The sequence below is a fragment of the Heteronotia binoei genome, chromosome 3, assembly GCF_032191835.1.
Source record: "Heteronotia binoei isolate CCM8104 ecotype False Entrance Well chromosome 3, APGP_CSIRO_Hbin_v1, whole genome shotgun sequence".
Taxonomy (NCBI): Eukaryota; Metazoa; Chordata; class Lepidosauria; order Squamata; family Gekkonidae; genus Heteronotia; species Heteronotia binoei.
Window position 1 is genome coordinate 172,673,626 of NC_083225.1, and position 23,453 is coordinate 172,697,078.

Genomic DNA, 23,453 nt, shown 5'->3' on the forward strand with positions numbered 1-23,453 from the left:
CCCAGTGCTTCAGTCCAGAAGCCTGTGGTGATTGGCAGCTCCAAATAAACACTATTAATAAATCATTAATCTGTAACTAAAAGCCCAGACTCTTTTTAGGGCACACTTGCCAATTGCCGACCACAGAAAGTCTCGGGGGAATATTTGTCATTCTCACAATTACAATGGAGCAGAAGCCTTTCGAGATGGCGTGAGCCAAAATCATAAGGAAAACAGAGACGGAAAGAAAGAAAAAGCCCTGCAGCAAATACCATTTGGAAATTTACTGATAGCTGGCATTTGTTTATTTTATCACACGCACACACCACTAAAATGCTGAACAATAAAGAGATTCTGTTCCCAGATGATTACTCTGCAAAACGTAACAACAGAAACAGTTGTAAATGCTATTAAGGCAGAAAGGGAACGCAGTATGAGATGAGAACCTAAAAGGAGAAGGAATGTCATGCTTGTTTACTTCCTCCTGTAGCCTCCAGGTGTTAGATGAACCCTGAAATGTCATTCATCTAATTATTACAGAATCAAGTCCAAAATGCAGTTTGGGCAAAGCTGGCCTGATTGTGTCCTGATGGCTGGGAAAGAGAGATAAAGACTGCAAGCACTAAAATATCTGCTTGGTCTACTATTAGCAAATGGGCCTGACTTATTAAGATACCTTCCCATCGCTTGACAATAGAGGTGTGTTTTTTTAATGCAAGCTGTGAACTTTGGACATACTCTAATTAAAATTTTAGCTATCAACCTTAATTTCTCATCGCTTGAGAGGGGCGACAAAATGCTGGGACTCAGTTGAGGGTTCTTTTGATTTTCCACAATATTTGACAACGTCCTTTTCACATGAGAGCTGGGTTGTAGCTGATTCACTGAGGCATCAGAATCGACAAACTTTAAGCACAAAGTTGTTGGGATGCTGTAAACTTCTCAAGGAACTCACACAATGCTCATAATAACTTTGTTCAGCACTCACAGACTGAGAAGAGTAGGGATATATTTGGACAGGGCTTTCTTTGTAGCAGGAACTCATTTGCATATTAGGCCACACACCCCTGAGGTAGCCAATCCTCCTGGAGCTTACAGAAGGCCCTGTAAGAAGAGCTCTGTAAGCTCTTGGAGGATTGGCTACATCAGATGTGTGTGGCCTAATATGTAAAGGAGTTCCTGCTACAAAAAAGCCCTGTGTTCGGATTGCACTGAACAGCTTGAAAGGCTGATGAACTAGTTTGCAACTGCCTATTTATCAGAAGCTGGTTCCCAGCTGGTTGGAGGATTAGCTGGGAGTTGGGATCTGGCCATGCTCCTTAAGCAACCTAGCTAGACAGCAATTGCCAATGGAAGAGGAGGAAGAGCTTGTTTCTCTTCTGTGCTATGCAAGCTGATCATCACCACCATCCCAATTTGCTGAATCTCAGCAAATCTGGGAAGGAGAACAATTTCTAGAATGGGAGATCAGAAGAACTGGACTTCCACCTGATTACCTAGGGGAGGGGTGGCCAAACTGTGGCTCACATGTAGCTTCTCCTGACCCTCCAAGCCCTAAAACAACTGCTGAAAACAGACACAAAACTGACCCAAGAAGAGACTGGAAGCTGACTCCGAGGTGATACTCCAGGTTGCAAACAGATGGTTGATTAACTGAATATCTGGACACCACTGGCAAAGAAGAAGTGAGATGAACTAACCGATTTTCAAGTATTCCTACACATGTAGCTTGCAAGTAATACTGGTGAGAGATGTAAAAGTGATCGCACCGTTTGGGAGCAGTGACCATAACGTTATTGATTTCACCATTTGTATAAATAGAGAGTTGCCCCAAAAGACCAGCACAACCACGTTTAACTTTAAAAGGGGTAAATTCTCTGAGATGAGGAGGTATGTGAAGAGGAAACGGAAAGGAAAGGTAAATACAGTCAAAACCCTTGGGGAAGCTTGGAGGCTATTTAAAACTACAATCCTAGAAGCTCAGATAAAATATATACCACAAGTTAGAATAAACAATTTTTATTAGTAACATATGGTAGCAAAACTATATCTACAACTTATAAAAACTTAAAGAAAAAGAAAAAAAATTTCTACCCCATATCTTACTTTTCCCCCACCCCTCCCCCCGTTACTTGACCCCCACCGGTGTTATTTACTTAAAGGAAACAAATATTAAAGGTACCCTTAACTGTTAAAAAACCCCCCAAAAGTTATATTCTTATTTTAAAAAACTTAATCATTATCAAAGATTGTCCAATGTCCTTTTATTTTCCACTCTTTTTCTACGTATCTTCTGAATTTCTTCCACTCCAACTTAAAAAGTTCCAAATCATAGTCTCTTAATTTTCTTGTTAATTTGTCCATTTCACTCCATGACATAACTTTTGTAATCCAATCCCATTTCTCTGGTATTTTTTCTTGCTTCCACAGCTGCGCATACAATGTTCTAGCAGCTGAGAGCAAGTACCATAAAATATATACCACAAGTTAGGAAAGGCACAAACAGGTATAAGAAAAGGCCTGCATGGTTAACAAACAAAGTAATGGAAGCTGTAAAAGGTAAGAAGGACTCCTTTAAGTGGTGGAAAGCTAGTCCAAGTGAGATTAATAAAAGGGAACACAGGCTGTGGCAAATCAAATGCAAGACTGTGATCAGGCAGGCAAAAAGGGACTATGAGGAGCATATTGCAAAAAACATAAAGACCAACAATAAAAATTTCTTCAAATATATTAGAAGCAGGAAACCAGCCAGGGATGTAATGGGGCCCTTGGATGACCAAGGGGTCAAAGGATTACTGAAGGAGGACAGGGAAATGGCTGAGAAGCTAAATGCATTTTTTGCCTCAGTCTTTACTGTGGAAGACGAGAAGTGTTTGCCCGCTCCAGAACCACTAATTTTGGAAGGGGCGTTGCAAGACCTGAGTCAGATTGAGGTGACAAGAGAGGAGGTCCTACAACTGATAGACGAATTAAAAACTAATAAGTCACCAGGTCCAGATAGCATACATCCAAGAGTTCTGAAAGAACTCAAAGTTGAACTTGTGGATCTTCTGACAAAAATTTGTAATCTTTCATTGAAATCTGCCTCCATTCCTGAGGACTGGAAAGTAGCAAATGTCACCCCCATCTTTAAAAAGGGTTCCAGAAGGAAATTACAGGCCAGTCAGTCTGACTTCAATACCGGGAAAGTTGGTAGAAAGTGGTCTTTCTCATTGCCTACTTCCTGGTCCTTTTTAATTGGTGATGCCAAGGAATTGAACCTGGGACCTTCTGCTCTTTCACAGTCCACAGTCCTCTCCCTTTTAAAGCTATGTATTGTCTTCTCAATTAGCAGCGGCTCTTCAGGGACACTACTAGAGGCCTTTCATATCACCCCCTATCCGATCATTTTTAATGCCAAGGACTGAAACTCCTTTAGGCTACATAGATGCTCCACTATTGAGCTATAACCCCTTCTGCTCCTGTGGTTCTAATAATAAATCACATTAGGTTAGTAATTAGCAGCTAGATTACAAACACGCACACACACACACTCACAAAGCCTAGCCCCTAATCTATACAGTAGTAGCAGGTGATTATGGTGCTGCCACAAAAAAATTACTTGCTAAACTCTTCAGACCAAAGTGCTATTACAGATGTTAAAGAGAGCACAGGTCACCGGATTTTGGCTGCTCCACCTTATTTGACAGCAGGTTTAAAGTAGAACCATACAGAGTAGGCCTTGCTCCCCCAAAGAAACCCAGCCCTCACATTTCTGTTCCTTTATCTCTTGAGATATCTGGCCTGACCTAGCCATGCTTCCCCTCTGGATTTAATGTGCACAATTACAACTGTCCCCCCTCCCTAGTCCTGCCCTTACCTACCTTGCCTGAGGATGGGCTGCGACCAGATTAAATAGCTACCGGGAACGTCCCAGTAGTAAATCTCTAAAATCTTTGCAGGGCACATATCCTGGCTGTCTGAATGGTCAGGGACATGCTGCACCTGCTGGCATGTGCATGAACAGTCTAAATGCTCGTCTTGCATGTATGCAGCCCATGCTTCTCCTGGCAGAAGGGTGGGGGCTGTGTGATTGCCATGGCATGGATCAAAGATTCTGGCTTTTTTAGGGCTGGAATACTGATGTGCCAAATCTCCTGTGTGATTTCACCCTAAGGGACAGCGGATTATAACTATAAGTGGGACTTTTTTTGTGGTGGTACTCATCTGTACTGAGTATTGGCACCTTTTTGGGGGTGGCTCTTCCAAGTCCTGAAGGGGGACTCAGTGCAACCTTAATTATGAGAATTGGGACTTTTTGTTATTTCCATTTATTTGTTTGTTTATAGCAGAAAAAGCAAAGGCTATTAGGAGCTGGCCTTGACCTGGATAATCCAGGGTAGTCCAACCTCAGCAGATCTCAGAAACTAAGCTGTCTGCTCTGGTTAGTACTTGGATGGAAGATCACCAAGGAAGTCCAGAGTTGCTACACAGAGGCTGGTGATGGCAAACCACCTCTGAACGTCTCCTGCCTTGAAAACCCTAGGAGTTTGCCATAAGTCTGCTGTGACTTGAGGGAACTACCACTTCTCTAAGGATAACTTCTGAGGTTGTGTGTTCGATAGATCATTCAAATGTAAGAAGAGCTGGCCATAGGTGGAGTTAAACCCTTCTAAATCCACTAAAATCAACGGGCTTCGAAAGATGTAACCCTGCCTAGCCTTACTGTGTAAAAGACCACTCGACATGGCCCTGATAATTAGTGCCTTGGGCTGCGTAGAATACGTTTTCACTGAGCATATCCTATATTGACAAAACACCGCTTCCCTGCAGATTTATGTTTTTGCCCTTCCTATTTCAGGCCAGAAGTTAGGTGACCAAGAAAAGGCATATAAAGGGCTGTTTGGATTTAATATATTTCATATTTCTATATTTTATATTTTAATGTGTTGCTACCCACCCCATGCCTTTGGAATATGATGGAATATAAATCCAGGTAATGTTGCACAATTTCATAACCACTACCTGGCATTTCATCTCTTTCTCCCTTACTGGTTTATCAATTTCCACATTCCGGAGCAATGAAATATTTTATTGATTTAGTGGTCTTACATTGCTAACTCACCATTTCCATCCTGGGATGACTATGAAGAAGGCAACATAGCTATGGATTTTCCATATTTGCAAACAGGATAGACGGCTTTCATAAAAGTTTTTCATGTGATGAATGAACGTACTCAGTGTTTGTTATATGCTTTTTGGGGAGCTTATTAATTTCTTCATGCCTCTAATATGTAGTGCACCAATCTGGGAACATGGTAAATCCGATGGCATGGCCCATTCATCACATAAACATTCAGTTTAATTTTTATTAAGTTGAGCAAGGAAAAGGTTAGAAAAATGTGTGCAAATTGATCAGAGATCTGAGCACTGTATTATTATTGTTATCAAGGCAAAACTGACCCCTATAGATGTTTACTCAAAAATAAACCCATATTTATATAATTTACACCTACCACTAGGGTTTCTACCTTGGGAAATTCCTGGAGTTATGGGGACAGAGAATGAGGTTTGGGGAGGGGAAGAAGCTTAGTGAGGATGTAATTCCACAAAGACCAACCCATGAATCTGCCATTTCCTCCAGGAAAATTGATCTCTGAGGTCTGGAGAGCAGTTGTAATTCCAGGAGAATTCCAGGTTTCTCTTGAGAGAGAACTATGTCTATGAAGCTTAATTAATACACCTAACAGTAAAATCAGTCATTAGTATGATACTTCAGCAGATTGCCAACAGAACACCGCCTGCTCTATAACCTTACCCAAAAAGGGAAGGTTTGATACCGGCTGATAGTTTGCCAATACAGCCGGATCTGCAGATGGTTTTTTCAAGAGGGGACGGACCACAGCCTCTTTAAGGGGCGTGGGAAAGGGATCTATTGATGATACCTTGCAGTGGTTCACGTAGCATCACCTGGCTAGCTTTTATAAGCCAGGACGGGCACGGATCCAACCTACAAGTCGTAGGGCATACAGCTAAAAGGATCCTGTCGACTTCCTCCAGGCTGAGTGGACTGAAGGAATCCAGAACTGGACCAGAAGACGTCCTCGGTGCCCCCAAGTTCTTTCACTGTATCAAATATGGTGGGAAGGTTGTGTCGGAGCAATGAGACTTTATCTGAGAAAAAAACTCGCAAAAGCCTCACAGCCTATTTCCAATTCTCTAATATTTTGTTTACCATGCGGTAAAATTGTTAGTGACCGAATTATACTAAAGAACTGTGCTGGGTGCAAGGTCGCAGATGCACTCCAGGACGTAAAGTAATTCTTCTTTGTGGCCTAGACTGCCATCTCATAGGTTCGCATAAATGACCTATAGGATGTTCTCGTAGCTTCATCCTGAGTATGTCGCCATTGTCTCTCTAGTTGTCTTAATTGCCGTTTCATTGATCGCAGCTCCAGGGTATACCATGGAGCGGATCGTGAACGAGGATGAAGAGGACGTCGGGGAGCGATCTCGTCGATGGCCGTGGAGAGCTGGCTATTCCAGTTCTCCACCAGTTTATCCAATGAGTCGCCAGAGGGCCAGGGATCCCGCACAGCCGTTTGAAGCTGCAAAGTCCATCTGGCTACGTGGGCGAGCTAAAACTTGCTTACCGCCTAGATGGGGTAGAGGTGGCATATTCACACGAACCCTCAGGGCATAGTGGTCAGACCATGGCATCCACTCCAGCTCCTGCCGCAAAGATCAGGTCTAATGTATGCCCAGCCTGATGTGTGGGCGCTGTTATATATTGGGAGAGTTCCAGTGCTGCCATGGAAAGCACTAGGTCCGTCGCCTGAGTGGAAGCTGCGTCCTCAGCATGGACATTGAAGTCACCCAAGACTATAAGCCGAGGGTGCTCCAATGCCCAGCCTGCTACAGCCTCCATCAGGGACGGTAGGGCACTGGCTGGTGCGCTAGGCAGACGATACACCAGCCAGATTGCTAAACTCTCCCCTACATCCCACACCAGGCCAACACATTCTATGCCTACGATCTTTGGTGGAGGGAATGCCCTGAAGGAGCAATCCTCCCGTATGAAAATAGCCACCCCTCCCCCCACCCGCTAGTCCGAACCTGATGAAGAACAGAGAACTCAGGAGGGGCTACTTGGGAGAGACCTACTGTCTCCCCATCCCGCACCCAGGTCTTCGTCACGCAAGCCAGGTCGATGTCCTGTCTGATAAAAAAATCCTGCACGACTGAGGTTTTATTATTTATGGACCTGGCGTTGCACAATATCAGGGATGGAGGCGAGTGTTGCCACTTGGCCCTTCTACATGCTATCTTTGGGATGGGACACAGGCTGGGTGCTCCATCCATATGTGCCCCCTTGCCCAGATTGTCAGGAGGTATGGACTGGGTTGTCACCAATACGCAGACGACACCCAGCTCTATCTATTGATGGGTGGCCAGTCCGACTGTACCCCAGAAAATCTGGACCTGGCTCTTCAAGCCGTAGCATCCTGGCTCAGGCTGAGTCTGCTGAAATTGAATCTGACGAAGACGGAGGTTCTCTATCTGAGCCGGGGTGGTCCAAGGGGAGGGGCCCAGCTGCCGGCTCTAGATGGGGTGCCATTGATACCGGACCCTAAGGTCAAGAGCTTGGGTGTGCTCCTTGAGTCCTCCCTTACAATGGAGGCCCAGGTAGAAGCCACTATTAGCTCTGCCTTTTTTCATTTTCGGCGGGTGTGGCAGCTGGCTCCTTTTCTGGAGCACAATGACTTAGCAATGGTGATCCATGCTACAGTCACCTCAAGAATAGATCACTGTAATGCTCTCTATATAGGGCTACCCTTGATGCTGACTCGGAAACTACAGTTAGTGCAGAACACTGCGGCACGGCTGCTAATGAGGCTCCCTCGATGGGAGCACATTCAGGCAGTGCTGAAAGAGCTGCACTGGCTACTATTGTCTTCCGAATCCGTTTCAAGATGTTGGAATTGACCTTTAAAGCCCTTTATGGTCAGGGACCTGTTTATCTGCGGGACCGCCTTCCCCCATATATCCCCCAGAGAGCACTGCGTTCAGGGACAAAATATCTGCTGTCCATCCCTGGACCAAAGGAGGCCAGGTTGCATTTGACACGAGCCAGGGCCTTCTCAGTGGCAGCACCAGAGTTATGGAATGCTCTCATGGAGGCCATAAGGGCCCTGCGGGACCTTCCTACATTCCGCAGGGCCTGTAAGACCAAATTGTTTCGACAGGCCTTCAATGCTTAAACTGAGAGAGAGCTGCCACCTGACATCAGCTAGAGTTCCTGGTGACCAACCGTCTGAAAAGCAGAACCGCCAACATAGTAATGGTGCAGCACCGTGGAATAGTTTTTAAATTTTAATTGTATTAATGTTTTATAGATTTTATTGACTTATTGTTTTAAATCGTGTAAACAACTGTTGTAAGCCGCCCAGAGTCCGCTTGCGGAGAGGGCGGGATAAAAGTCTAATGTAAATAAATAAAATAAAAACAAAACAGACGGCTATTGTTGGCAATCAAGTGGTATTTCACAACTGCATTCAAGACAGTTGGACAAAGACAACGCATAGTGGAGTAATCAAAGTCAGTCACAGAAGTTGGCCTATAAAGGCATGGTAGAGGGCCCCCTGCTGCTTGGAGATGCCAGGCCAATCTAGAACCTAGTAGAAGTGGAGAAATCTCTGACTTCTTATGATCTGCCATGAGACCACCAAAAATGGGAGATGGCACCAGAAGCCCATGTGATATTGCAGGGCCTTTTAGGAGGTCTCTTATTTCTTAGTGGAAGAACCACTAGAAGTATGTCTTTCATGATTCTTTTAGGTGTCAGAGATGCATGAAAGAATCATGTTCCACTCATTCCTCTGGATATTCATTCCATCAGGAAATGGGAGACTTCTAAAGACCCCAGTAACATCACAGAGACTTCAGAGGCAATTTCCCATGATCTCCTCTGATAGAAGTGCTAGAAACAGAACAAACCCCTCTTTGTCATGCTGCTTATATACCTACCAATATAATTAAGGGTGGAGAAGGCAGAAGAGCACAAGAGAGTCTTTCTTATTTCCTTGTAACATACAAAAAACTGGGGTAAAGAGAAGGGACCTGCGGTAGAGGAGCTCAAGAATACTCAGTGTTCAAGGATGCATAACAATCTACAGCTGACCTTAAGTGATGGGGTTTGATTTGGGAAAAACCAGATTCAGATTAGAGATAGGCACAAACTGCATTCTTTTTTTAGTCTGGTTCATGGTTCATGACTGAACCACAAACCAAACCATGAACCAATATGAACTGGGAGGTTGGTTTGTAAATCTAACCAGTTCATATGGTCTTGTGACCCTGCTTTCTGCTCCCCACTGCTTATGGCAGGGATCAGAAAGCAGGAGTTTAAATGGTTCTGAGCCATTTAAACCCTTGCTTTCTGATTCTACCAGTCAGCTGCTTTTCATGAAGACTGCCACAACTTGCCTTAAAATTCATGGAAGTTCATGGTGGCTCCTTAGCAGAAGGGTGAGATTAAAATGTAATAATGGAATAGGATGGAATAATTGCCCGCTTACACAATTCCCATAATAGCTACTTTATAAAAATCTAGCATAAAGATTAAAGAGGAGGATTTTGTTGTTGCAAAACTGAAATGAGGAACTCCCCCCCCCAATGAAATATGCCATATTATAATAACCAGTGGTACCTAATTATTGAATAATATGTACTTACTTTCCAAGTGCAAAGCACTCCATCTTAATTGTAGATCCCTTTGCAGCTGTAACTGTATATGGAAAATGCACTTCAATTTTTGGCTCATATTCTCCCATCACACCTAGGGAATTTAAAAAAAAGGTCCTTAAAAATAAAATACATGCCATTGCTGGTTTCCAGCTGCAGGATGCTTATTGTCAAAGCAATGATGGCAACATTGTTAAACAGTTAGATTGCAACCCATTATGGAAGGAAATAATTAGTTAGGTCAAATCCTAGATGCCACCTAAAAAGATAGAATTTTTTAATAACAGCAAATCGATATTTTATTTTTTAAAAGAGGATTATCTCTTATGGTGCATGCCCCAAACAGGCATCTTCAAATGGTGACACTCACAATTGACTTGCATGCTGTGAGCTGGGTAAGCCTTAGCATTTTGTATGTAGATCTCCCCCCCCCCCACACATTCCCAAGCATAAAAATCACAATTTAAAACTTGGATTAATTTTCTGGAAAATTAGATTTTATATTTAGAATATTGGAACAGCAAGTTTTATTATTGTATAACATCACAAGAATTGTTTTCCTCTGATTTAATGATCTAATAAAAATACTGGAGGAAAAAAACCCAGCAGTCCTTTGAACACTTGTTTGAGTAAAGTCTCAATAAACTCAGAGGCAATTGCTTCTGAATATATCCACATAAAATATATCCACATAAAATTATCACAAGAGTTTTCAACCTCTTTGAGCCTTTGGGCACCTTTGGAATTCAGACACAGAGTGGTGGGCGCAACCCCCTAATAGCTGCTGTTGGAGGTGGAGTCAACTGCAAAATGGCTGCCATGGGAGGTGAAGCCAACCAAAAAATGGCTGCCATGGGAGGTAGATCCATACTAGGGTTGTCAAGTCCAATTCAAGAAATATCTGGGGACTTTGGAGGAGGAGCCAGGAGACTTTGGGGGTGGAGCCAGGAGAAAGGTCCTGACAAGGATAATTGAACTCCAAAGGAAGCTCTGGCCATCACATTGAAAGGGACCATGTTCCTTTTAAATGCATTCCTTCCATAGGAAATAATGGAGGATAGGGGCACCTTCTTTGGGGGCTCATAGAATTGGACCCCCTAATCCAATCTTTTTGAAACTTGGGGAAAGTTTTGAGGGGAGGCACAGAATCCTAAGCTGAAAATGTGGTGTCTCTACCTCAAAAAACAGCCCCTCTGGAGTCCCAGATACCCACAGATCAATCCTCCATTATACTCTATGGGAACCCATTTCCTTAGGGTATAATGGAGTGCCCAGCAGATGTAGGAGGGAAACATATATCTCCTGGGAAAGAGGAGTGAGGGAGACAATAAAACCAATACTCTGTTGACAGCTGCTGCCAAAGCACCATTATTTTAATCTGCACACTCAATAATCTGCACACTCCAATAGCTACGCGGAAGCTGTGCAGGGCAAAAGTCACCACTTGCCCCCTTCACACTTTCTGAAAACATTTAGAGGCCCCCAGGAAAGTTGTTGGTGAGTGCCGTGGTGTCCACAGGTTCCAGATTGGGGACCCCTGTTTTATTGGTTTCTGGCATTTCCAGATGAAATTAAAGAATCAATTGAGGTCTTTACAATCAGTGACCCGACATTTTTTTGTGATACCCTATCCAGAGATAGGGTTGCCAATCCCCAGGTGGGGGCAGGGGATCCCCTGGTTTGGAGGCCCTCCCCCTGCTTCAGGGTCGTCAGAAAGCGGGGGAAGGGGAGGGAAATGTCTGCTGGGAACTCTGTTATTCCCTATGGAGATTTATTCCCATAGAAAATCATGGAGAATTGATCTGAGGGTATCTGGGGCTCTGGGGGGGCTGTTTTTTGGGGTAGAGGCACCAAATTTTCAGTATAGCATCTAGTGCCTCTCCCCAAAATACCCCCCCCCCCAAGTTTCAAAAGGATTGGACCACGGGATCCAATTCTATAAGCCCCAAAAGAAGATGCCCCTATCCTTCACTATTTCCTATGGAAGGAAGGCATTGAAAAGGTGTGCCGTCCCTTTAAATGTGAGGGCCAGAACTCCCTTTGGAGTTCAATTATGCTTGTCACAGCCTTGATCTTGGCTCCACCCCCAAAGTCTCCTGGCCCCACCCCCAAAGTCTCCTGGCTCCACCCCCAAAGTCCCCAGATATTTCTTGAATTGGACTTGGCAACCCTATCCAGAGATGTCTAACTGGCCTTGACGAGGGCCAGGGCTTTTTGGCCCTGGTCCCTGCCTGGTGGAATGAGCTCCCCCTGGAGATCCAGGCCTTGCAGGATCTACTTCAATTCTGCAGGGCCTGCAAAACAGAGCTCTTTCTCTAGGCTTTCAGCTGAGGCAGCAGACATCACTTGTTATTGGCCTCCCCCCCTTTCATTTCATCCCAGAGCTTTAGGATCTGCTGGACCTGGACAATAGGCCATGTTTGTGAGGCAGAATTTGTCTTTTAGTCTCCACTGTTTACTGTAATTTTAGATCTTATATATTTTAATTGGTTTTAACCGTTGATTGTCTTTTTATGATGTAACCCGCCCTGAGCCTGTTATATGGTCATAAGTAAAACAGTCATAAGTCTAGACTCCAGTCTTGACAGCTCAACTCCAACAGTTACAGGCTAACAGTTACAGATTTTTCTGCAGCCTGAGGGTTCTTTTTTTAGCCAAATTACAATTTAGGAGGTGCAAGTTCAGAGATCCCCTTGAAGCCTGCTCTTGACTTCAATGGCCTGGATAATGGAGATTATGGTGCCAATCATCCAAGAGTTTACAAGGCTCTTTTTTGTAAACTCTTGGAGGATTGGCAACATCAGGGGTGTGTGGCCTAATATGCAAAGGAGTTCCTGCTAGAATTCCACCCCTGGTAAATTCACAGATTACCATACACCACTCCCCAGCCTGAGATGTAATTTTAGGATTTAATTGCCCCCCCAGCAGATAAACCTGTGTTATTCCGTTTATCCTTCCATACCATATTGTACACCCACCAAGAAAGGGCAGTTTTCCCTGGAGTAAATGGTGCGGTGTATTCATTTGCTCTTGGAAGTCACTGCAGAATGAGTGTAAACATCATAGATGCGTAATGTTTGACTTGGGTGTACATCTTAAATATTCTGCACATATTTAATGCTTCTGCAATGTTTGAGTAATCAAGAAGCAATGCTCCCATGAAGCTGCAGCACAGACTATTAAGATCTATCTAAAAAGAAGAGTCCTACATTTATGATCCATCATCTTTTTGAGCTCAGCATTCTTAAACAGCTGATTTCATTTATCTTCCTGAATTGACTGCTAGGAATCAATGAAATAATCCCTAGTCCTGTTTCCATGTACAGTTGGGGACTCAGCCTTCCCTTTTAAGGTTTCCAAAACCTTTTAAAAATCCCTGGACCAAGAGAGGCTAGATTGAAAACAACGAGGGTGCAAGCCTTCTCAGCAATGGCCCCCCGATGGTGGAATCAACTTCCAGAGGTGGTGCGAGCCCTGCGGGACCTGAATCAATTCCGCAGGGCTTGCAAAACCACCCTCTTTCAGCTCGCTTTCAAGATAGAACCCAGCTAAATTGAAATTGACTTCTAGCCATCTTATATATGACTGTGAATTGTAGCACCTTAATTATTAACATATAACAGCTGTTTTATCTAATTTTAACCTAATTTATAACTGTAATTTAATTGTATTTTAATTTGTCTTATTGTATTGATTGTATTTTATTGAAATCATGGTTGTGCCATGTCTGTGAGCCGCCCTGAGCCTGCCTCTGGCGGGGGAGGGCGGGATACAAAAATAAATTTACTTACTTACTTACTTAAATTTTTAAAAAAATATTTAATGCATTTTATTTTATTGAATCTAATCCAATATACCTTCCATCATAATGCACCAGCCTTCCCACCCTTCCATCATAATGTATCAGTGCCAAAACCCCTGGTTATCCTTACATCCATATAACATATGAACTAGATGCAAAGATATACATTCCACACATGTGGGCCAATAGTGCATGATCTATGATCTATTCTTGGACTGTAAGTGGTATATCAACAGTGCCTTGCAGGCCCAGAAAAAAAATCTTTCTTTCTTTCTTTCTTTCTTTCTTTCTTTCTTTCTTTCTTTCTTTCTTTCTTTCTTTCTTTCTTTCTTTCTTTCTTTCTTTCTTCCTTTCTTCCTTCCTTCCTTCCTTCCTTCCTTCCTTCCTTCCTTCCTTCCTTCCTTCCTTCCTTCCTTCCTTCCTCATTGTCCGTCTATTCATCTATCCATGTATCCATCCCCTGCCCTTCTTCCCAACAGGAACCCAAAACAGTCTGCAACATCATTCTCCTTCCTTCTTAGGGTTGTCAGCCCCCAGGTCCCAGAGGGGGTTCACCCACTTTCATTGATCTGCCACTGGCCAGCAAGAGAAACCCCACCCCCAAACAGGGACATCAATATGCAACATCCTCTACATGATGACATCACTTCCAGCTGATGTTATTGTGCTGGGGATATCACGCTGGGATGCTCTGGTACTTGGGCAAACTCTACGGTTTTTGAGGGCAAAAAAACTACAGTTTCACTCAAATACTACAGTATCCCCATCCACACCTGGAACTCCCCTAAAATCCCCCTGCTGGAAGTGTGAGGGGATCTGGCAACCCTATGCCCTCCATTTTAACCTCAAAACAAGAGTGAGAGAAAATGGCCCAAGAACACCTCAAGGGTTTCCATGACAACTAAGGATTCAAACCTGGATTTTTCATATCCTAGTCCTAAACTATAAGCAATTCCCAAGGAGGACAGGGTTTGGAGAGGGGAGGGATCTCAGTGGGGTGTAATGCCATAGAAAAGGGAGGAAGGAAGAAGTTGCCTACCTGCCCCTCCCTTAATCTGCCATAAGGAGGGAGAGAGTGGTAGCTTGCCTCCCTAGTGGGCCATGGGAGGCTTAGGCAGGTCGTACATGGCCTCCTCCTCATTGCAGGAGGCTTTGGTGAATTGTATGCAGCACATCAGCCACTGGCTCCCCATCCCAGCTGATCGGTCCATCGAGAAATGTCTGAGTGGTCCAGTGGTCCTTGCTTGTTCTGCAACCAACCTACATTTTCAGTGTGACTTGTTTCTTTTCTATTGTAAACTACTGCCCCAGTTGCCTGCTGAAAAAGCCCTGGCACTGGTTACCACACACTACACCTCTTAAGGCAGGGGCCCTGAGAACTGGGCTATGGGATGGATCTGAACTGGTGGGCTGTACAATAAGAGAATAGTCCTTCAAGTACCCTGGCCTTAAGCCATTAAGGGCTTTAAAGATCAGAACCGGCACATGGAAAGGTTCTGGAAACAATTGGGAAGCCTCTGCAGAGTGATATAGTTCCTGAAACCTACCCCTGGCATAGTGTAGTTGCTACTCTTTGGACCAGTTGATGCTTCTAGGCAATTTCCAAAGACAGCCCCTTGTACAAGCATGACCATCATCTAGATTAGTATTGTGACCCTATTGATGTTCTTAATTTTAAATTTGGTAGCATTTTTATTTTATCATCTTATCCATTATTATACTTTGTGCTAGCCTTGCAAGCTGCTTTATACGCTATTTAGGAGGCAAGATTTCTAAAACAAACACACAGAAAAGGAATTGGTGGCACAAATGAGTGTGATGTGTATGCAAACAAGCAAGAGCTGTGCCATCTTGGGCAACTCTAAAACCCCCCTACTTAGCAGGAACAAAGGAATGGCAAAAGCCATTGATGATGCATTCTTGGGTGAGAAAGAAGGCATTATTGGGAGAGCAGAGGGACCCACTGCATAGTTTATAGAATGAAGGTAAACCATGCCATCAATAACGTATTTACCTTCTTAATACTCCTGTTTATGCCTTTTGTACTGAGAACTAGCCAATCTCTTTGCAGCACACTTCTCATCAACAAACTTTGACAATTTTCTTTTCCAGTTCCTTAACTGATAATTCACAATTCTTCCGGTAATCTTTGCCCAAAGACACAAGAATGTTCTTCCTTGTGGCCGCAACTGATGGAGGACAGTTAACACGTTGTCATTCCCCTCCATCTCTTTTTCATCATCTGATAATGTCTTTGTCTCCGGTGCGAGAAGCTTTGTCTGAAATTGCCTACACTATCTTCTTCATCATTACCGCCTAAGGTAAAAACAAGTGTGGAGGGGAAGGCACTGCTTCATAAAGCTCCCTTAGAAGACCGAGAGTCACCAAGTTTGAGATGGGAAACTCCTGGAGATTTGGGGGCAGAGCTTGCTGCCTTGGACTTCCTGACTTTCCCGGAAGCATGAGCAGGATTGTGGGCCCTGAGCCAGAGCCCTTCTGCCTCCAGTAAGAAAGCAGCTTGCCTAGTGGGAGGAGTAAGTGAATGATGTTTCTCTAACTCCCACCAGGCTTCCTAAATTGGGAACTGCAGGGCTTTTTTTTTAGCTGAAACACACAGGAGTGCAGTTCCAGCTGACTTGGCATCAGGGGGTGTGGCCTAACATGCAAATGAATTCCTGCTGTGCGCTTTCTACCAAAAGCAATGCTTTTCTACAAAACAATGGTGATGTCAGACGGTGTGTCCTAATATGCAAATGAATTCCTGCTGGGTTTTTTCTGAAAAAAACAAACAACAACGGTGATATCAAGAGGTGTGGCCTAAGATTCAAATGAGTCCCTGCTGTGCTTTTTCTACTAAAAAGCCCTGGATAGTTGGTACAGAATGTTTATATGTGGTAGGACTGAATGGTGGGTGAGTACAGTTGCCAACTCTGAATTGGGAAAATTCCAGGAAAGTTTTGGGGTTGGAGCCTGGGAAAGCTGGGCTTTGGGGAGGGGAGAGAAGTCAAGAGGGCCTAAATGCCATAGAGCCCACCCTTCAAAGCAGCCCTTTTCTCCAGGGGAATCGACCTTTGTCACCTGGAGATCAGTTGTAATTCTAGGAAAAGCTGATAACCTTACGGGGGAGTGAAGAGTTAGCAGGGAATATATTACTGCAGTACCTGTTTGGCGTCTTCCCTGTGCATAATATCAGAAAGCTGTTGCAATACCACCAATATTCTCTTTGGAAACAATGGGGGGATTGAATCTAGCTCTTCTGCTCCTCCAAACAATTAATTGGCACTAAGATTAATAAGCTGCAAAAAGGCTCAGATTTTGGGTGAGGGTTTCCCCCTGGGAGAAACATCCACTGAAGATCGCAGCTGCTTGTGTTTTCTGTTGACTGAAAGTCTGCATATCTTCTATGTGGCCCCAAAACACTGCTGCCTCTAGCTGAATAAATCTCAGTGGTACAAAGGAATATCTTTTTAAATACCTGACCTAAATACTGAGCAATATTTAGCTCGCATTGTGTGGAAGAACTGCAGTACACTGGAAGAAATTTAGGAACACTTTCATGCTCATGTAAATCTAAGCCGTGTGATCAAATCCCTGAACACCACCTGAAAAAATATTGTTTCTTTGTTCTGCAATGTGATTTCTGTATTTTATCAAAATATTGTTTCATTGTTCCTGCTTTCTAGGAACAGATGACATGAAGTGAAATCACTGAGAACCACATTGCAAATGTTCCTGCAAAGCATCTACTAGGTCTACTTGAGACCCTGAAGAAAACATTTCAGCTCCACCATACTCTGTACCCCAGGTTGAATATTGCTCCTAATTATGTACTATCAGGGTTCCCATTCCTGGCTTGGGAAAACGCTAGAATAGGGAGAAGTGCCTGGTGAAGGGACTTCAGTTTCTCCCGGACTCTATGATATACCATAGAGTTTACCCTCTGAAGCTGTCGTTTTCTCCAGGGGAACTGATCTCTGTAATATGGAGATCAGTTGTAAACTCAGGAGGTCAAGGCTTCACCTATAGGTTGGTAGCCCTGCGCACTCTTCGTAGATTTAAAAATGACTTCAGGGCTACATGTCAATGAAATACAGTCAATTCTCATTTTATATCCTATTGCTTAGGTATGTCTGGCATAGTGGTTAGATTGTTGGACTAGGCCAGGGGAGACCCAAATTCAAATCCCTGGCTGACATGAATCATTGGGTGACATTTTTCCCATCATGTTCTCTCAGCCTGAAGTACCTCTCTGTGTTGTTGTGAGAATAAAATGGAGGAGGAGAGAACTATGTATGCCACCCATAGCCTCTGGCTCGGGGAGCAAGTCAGAATGAAACTTTTAATAATATTTAGCAATAACAGAAGGTGAAATGAAAATGAATAAACTGAGGTCCAGTATGCAGAAAGGTTTCATTACTGTATAGAGCTTCACTTCTAGCTCTCTGGATGAATCCCATTAAATTTGTAAGAGTGTAAGATTTTTTTTGCAATAATACACAGTCCTCTAAACTGATGGTCACTGCTTTTTCATTTTATCATTCTGCATATGTGGCATTTCTTATTCTCTGGCACAACTGCCACACCGATGCAGACTAGTTAAATGTCATTTATAGTGCAATCCTAAAAAGTTTGAAGCTTCTAAGCTCATTAACTTCCATTGATTGAGAAGGGATTTCACTGTCAGAGTACCATTTGTGCAGAGATTGTCTGGTTTAAACTGCCTGGGCTTAGTGTTGAGTAATTCTGCACAGGACTGCACTAGAAATGTGTTAAACATTGGATCATGCAATTGTTTAATACCAAAATTAGTTTGACACAATTTTTTCAAGGAGACACTGGGGCCTTCAGAACTTATGAATTGTGACTGGAATGTAGGACATTTTTTGTAGCAGGAACTCCTTTGCATATTAGGCCACACCCCTCTTATGTAGCCAATCCTTCAAGAGCTTACAGGGCTCTTATTACAAGGCCTACTGTAAGCTCTTGGAGGATTGGTTATATCAGGGGTGCGTAGCCTAATATGAAAAGGAGTGCCTACTGCAAAAAAAAAAAAAAGCCCTGCTGGAATGAATTCAGAGAATGGATCACTAACCAGGGTGGTGTAATGGTTAGAGTGTCAGACTAGGATCTGGGAGACCCAGGTTCGAGTCCCCATTCTGCTATGGAAACTGGCTGAGTGACCTTTTCTTGAAAATTGGGGTAACATCTGGCCTCCTCCAGTCTTGTGGCATGTCTCCCATCCTCCAAGAGGTCTGGAAGATGATGGACAAAGGTTCAAGGTTTAACTTGATCTGATTGTAGACACTTTCCTTAAAATTATCACATGGGTACTGTGGGGCCTAAAAGCAAACAATAGCCTGCGTCCTACCTCTACATAAAGTCTGAAGCCTTCCTCCAGGCTAAAATGCCTACCTCTGAATCAAATTAAGTGGCTCTTTCATCCATGGAAGAGCCACTTAAATTATAGGAAGTCTCCTTGACATGGCAGAATATGGTTGTCATCTCTGGGCTGAGAAACTCCTGGAGGTTTGGGGGTAGAACATAAAGAGGGCAGGGTTTGGGGAAGGGAGAGACCTCTGCAGGGTTGAATGCCATACAGTCCACCTGCTGAAGCAGCCATTTTCTCCAGGGGAACTGATCTCTGCAGTTTGGAGATCTCTTGTAATTTTAGGTAGAAATGCTGGAATCATTTCCCCTGGAGACAGTGGATGTTTTGGAGGGTGAACATAAGAGAACATAGGAGAATCCATGTTGGATCAAGCCAATGGCCCATCCAGTCCAACTTTCTGTGTCACACAGTGGTCAAAACCCCAAGTGCCATCAGGAGGTCCACCAGTGGGGCCAGGACACTAGAAGACCTCCCACTGTTCCCTCCCCCAGTCACCAAGAATACAGAGCATCACTGCCCCAGACAGAGAGTTCCAACAATACACTGTGGCTAATAGCCACTGATGGACCTCTGCTCCATATGTTTATCCAATCTGTATGCATCGTACTCTATGCATTTTTACACCACTAAGGTCCATGTCCTCTGTAGGCTCTATCCCCAAATCTCCAGGAGTTTTGCAGCCTAGATCTAGCTACCCTTCCCCTTATTCCCTGCTGGTAGTCAGGAAGGATATGGCAACCCTAATTCCAAGAGATCTGCAGGCTCCACCCAGGGTTTATGGTAGAATGTCCTCCAATCTAAAGTGGGATACCACCATTAGCTTCAGTTTTGCTCCCCAGATGGTCAGAATGGCTGCTCTATATTATGTCTCGAATACTTCCGCCCCCATTCAGCCACAAGAGGTTAATACAGAAAGCAGGATTGCTCTTACTGCCCCTGCTATCCAGTGCGGTTACAACGAATAAGAAAGAGATGCTTGTCAGATGCAATGACCCATGTGCACCACACAAAGGCCAATCAAGCACAAACATCCAGCCATGCCCCTGATAATAAAGACCTGGCAGGCTCCGAGTGCCTCCTCCCTCCTTCAGCAACCCAAAACGTCCCATTATTTTATCGCCAACAGCAACAAAATGCCCTTGTTGCAGATCTGGAGCAGCTCTGTCCCGAAGCCAAACGGCTGCTGTTCGTAATCAGATTGTTCCAATGGGGGCTGACAATCTGACAGGAAATGACAACTTGCTCCTAGCTGGACACCATGTCACATGGCAGGACTGCAGGGAAAGCTGTCAAGCAGGTAAAACGCAGGCAAAGTTTAGGGTTTGTAAACAGAGTGGCGCATAAATATCTAGGCTTGTAAGTCCCATCCTGTTCACTAAGGCAACATCAGCTGGCAAATTTGGCTTTGATTAAGCGGGGAGATGAAATTTCGCCCTGCTTTTAATGGAGGACATGGGGGGGGGGGGAGAAAAATGCTGAGGTAGAGCCCAGAAACAGCCTTGTTCCAGAATCAAGAAATAGTACAGAGGTAAGCAAGAGGGTGGCATACAAAAGCAGGTATTGTTCTCCCTGGGAACTTGTGTTAATGAGCTGTCATACGATGCTGTATGCCCAAGGTCTCTTGCAACCAGATAAAACTTTTGACAGATAATTAGTAGGAGTAACAAAACACCTGCACTTTCCATTGATGGCAGCAGTCACTTTGCGTCAAGTCAACAGTTAAGGGAAACTCTGATTCCGCTCAATTATGGGCAGCCATTCTGTAGGCATTCTCCACACCTGGCCTGTTCCTCTTGGGAATGATAAACTCAGCACAAATCCTTCCATGTCCTGATCCCAAAGCATTGTTTTACAGTTTCAATGCAGACATCATTTTTTTTTTCTGTCAGGCAACCCTATGTCCTCCGCTGCTAGAAGTGATGGTTTCCTTTGGTGCAAAGAGACTTCCTCAGAAGCTGTGAGGTCAGTGGATAAACTCTTTCACTGCCATCAATATATAGAGACCCATCAGAGGCCCAATCCTCAATCAACCTCCTGTGTTGGCTGGCTGCCTGGGGTTACAGAGGCAGGTAAGTTCTCAAGGCTCTGGTAGGTGCCGGTTACTTTTGAGCCACTGAGGGCAGGGTGAAGCAATAACAAAGAGGAAGCAAGGCAGAAATGGATTAGAGATGAGAAAATATTCCTTATTTCATTCATTTTCATTCTTGTTTCTAGTGTTTGACAATTTTTATGCTTCATTTGTTTTGTTTTTATGTGTAACTCGTATCTATAAATATAATGGCTTAGATCCTGAAGATCTGTTCCACTAACAGTGGTGCTTTCCTCCAACACAGGGATCCTTCCCCAATGCAAGAGGTTCTCCACTGACATCACAGCCTCTGGGAAAGGCTCCTTGCACCAAAGGAAACCATCTAGCTGAGGAGGACCTAGGATTGCCATATCCCTCCTGCCAGCCAGCAGGGGATGGGGAAGGCTTATCAGAAGAAGGAAGAAGACTGAGCCGATGTTGCAATGGCATGTCTATATCACTCCCTACATGACCTGGAAGTAATGTCATCACACAGCAATATTGAGGCGATGCTATGATATTTGGGCAAGATCTCGATGGTAAATTTGGCTTCTGCCATAGAGTTTTTGCCCAAATACCAGAGCATCGCACCGATATTGCTGTGTGATGACATCATTTCCAGGTCACATCAGAAGTGACAGAGACATGTTGCTGCAGCATCAACTGGGCCTCACTCTTTTCCCAGGTAAGTCTCTTCCTACCAGCTGGGTGACTCGCAGCAGGATGTTGTGGCCTGGTGACAGGGAACCCCCACCTCCACTGGGGTATCTGGCAACTCTAGGAGGACCACCAGATGCTTAGATAATAGGTAAACCTGAAATGGAAATCACTACAGAAGCCCAAGAGCCTCCATTGGCTGTACTCACCTTGCTTTGGCCAGAACTGACATTTCTAAGGTTTAACTTTAAGATTCAAAGGAATCTCAAGTTCTACTTTTCTTTTACAGAAAACAAGAAATCTTCTATGGACAGTTCAAACATATTCTGTTTTTAATCAACTATGTTGAAAAGCCAGCTGTAAACAACATATGTTCCTACACATATGCCCAAACTAAACTTAAGCTTGAATAGTCATGGAGAAAATTGCCTGAACATAATCACAATATGTTTCCATCTGTCTTCAGGTTTACTTCTCTTCATTTTGCTATGAAAACAGAAATGCATCCACCTTGAAAAATGATGGGAAGGTGGGCTGTCTCTTTCCAACTGAAATACACTTGACCCTCTTCACCATCATTAGTCGATAGGGATGATGCTGATTTGGCCTTCTGGAAGCATCACAGATAGGAGGAAAGTTTGAAAAACACCTCCACTCTTAAATTTGTGGGGAAGAAGAACATTTAAAGGTAAAGTGAGCCATCGAGATGCAACCAATTCACGGTGATCCCATGAAATTCCACCTCAAGGGGTTTTCAAGGGAGGAGATGAAGTGGCTTGCCATTGCCTTCCTCTGCATAGTAATCCATCTTCGTTGGCGGTCTCCCAAACAAGGTCAACTCTGCTTAGCTTCTGAGCTCTGATGAGCTTGGACTGGTCTGGTTTTTTGAGGCTGCTTCAATGAATCCTTAGAGGAGGTGAAAAGGTACAGGAAAAAAAAGATTCTGCAAATGTTTATACTCCATTGCAGAATGTGGCCAGAACTAAAACTAGGTGAATAATTATCTGATTGTTGTTTGTGTGTGTGTGTAAAGTGCCCTTAAGTTGCAGCTAGCTTATGGCAGTGCAATAGGGATTTTTTAGGCAAGAAACTAACAGAGGCAGTTTGTCACCTCTTTAGTCTGCAAAGAGACCTTGGAATTTCTTGGTGGTGTCTCATTCAAATACTAAACAGGGCTGGCCCTGCTTAGCTTCCAAGATCTGATGAGATCAAGCTAACCTGGGTCATCCATTTCAGGGCAATTGTTGATTAGGGGGTAGAACAGTGAGATGGCTGAGGTGGGAAAAGACAGAGCATGGAGTGGGGGTTGGTTCTGAGAATTCATCACTTCATATGTCCTGAATAAAACTGGAAATGAAGACATCATGGGCAAGACTGCATTTTCATCCAACATACCTTTTAAAAAGAATGAATGAATGAATGAATGAATGAATGAGTCAGCCTCTTTAGGGAGTGTTACAATATGAGGTATTTCTGTATGGATTGCTTATAGATAAAAAAACTTTTGAAAATATCAGTAACAAATTAGTAATGAATGAAATTATTGTTTGTGATGTCAGTGAACAATGTATATGCATGCACCACATGGACCTATTTTGTTGCTTTGGGGGGAAAAAACCCTACCTTAATACTATATATATATATATATATATATATATATATATATGGGTTCTCCATGTTAAATAGCGACATGGTGAAAATATTAAAAAGTAAATGAAACCCCCAATGCACTGTTGGTCAGTATTTCCACCCAAATGAAAAACTAAGTCCACAGAATTGCAGATATGGATTATGGGCAGTGCTAAGTCAATGGGCACAGGAAGGGTTCAACTCTA

General features: G+C 43.7%; 1 protein-coding gene across 2 annotated transcripts in view; it reads right to left on the bottom strand.

The window, feature by feature from the left end:
- The window catches only part of CNTN5 (contactin 5), an 897,557-nt gene that overhangs the window by 230,136 nt on the left and 643,968 nt on the right, over positions 1-23,453 (bottom strand). For both annotated transcript variants that reach the window (XM_060234908.1, XM_060234909.1), the window contains one exon: positions 9,694-9,796. In XM_060234908.1, coding sequence (XP_060090891.1) covers positions 9,694-9,796 — 103 coding nt within the window. The remainder of the gene's footprint in view (positions 1-9,693; positions 9,797-23,453) is intronic.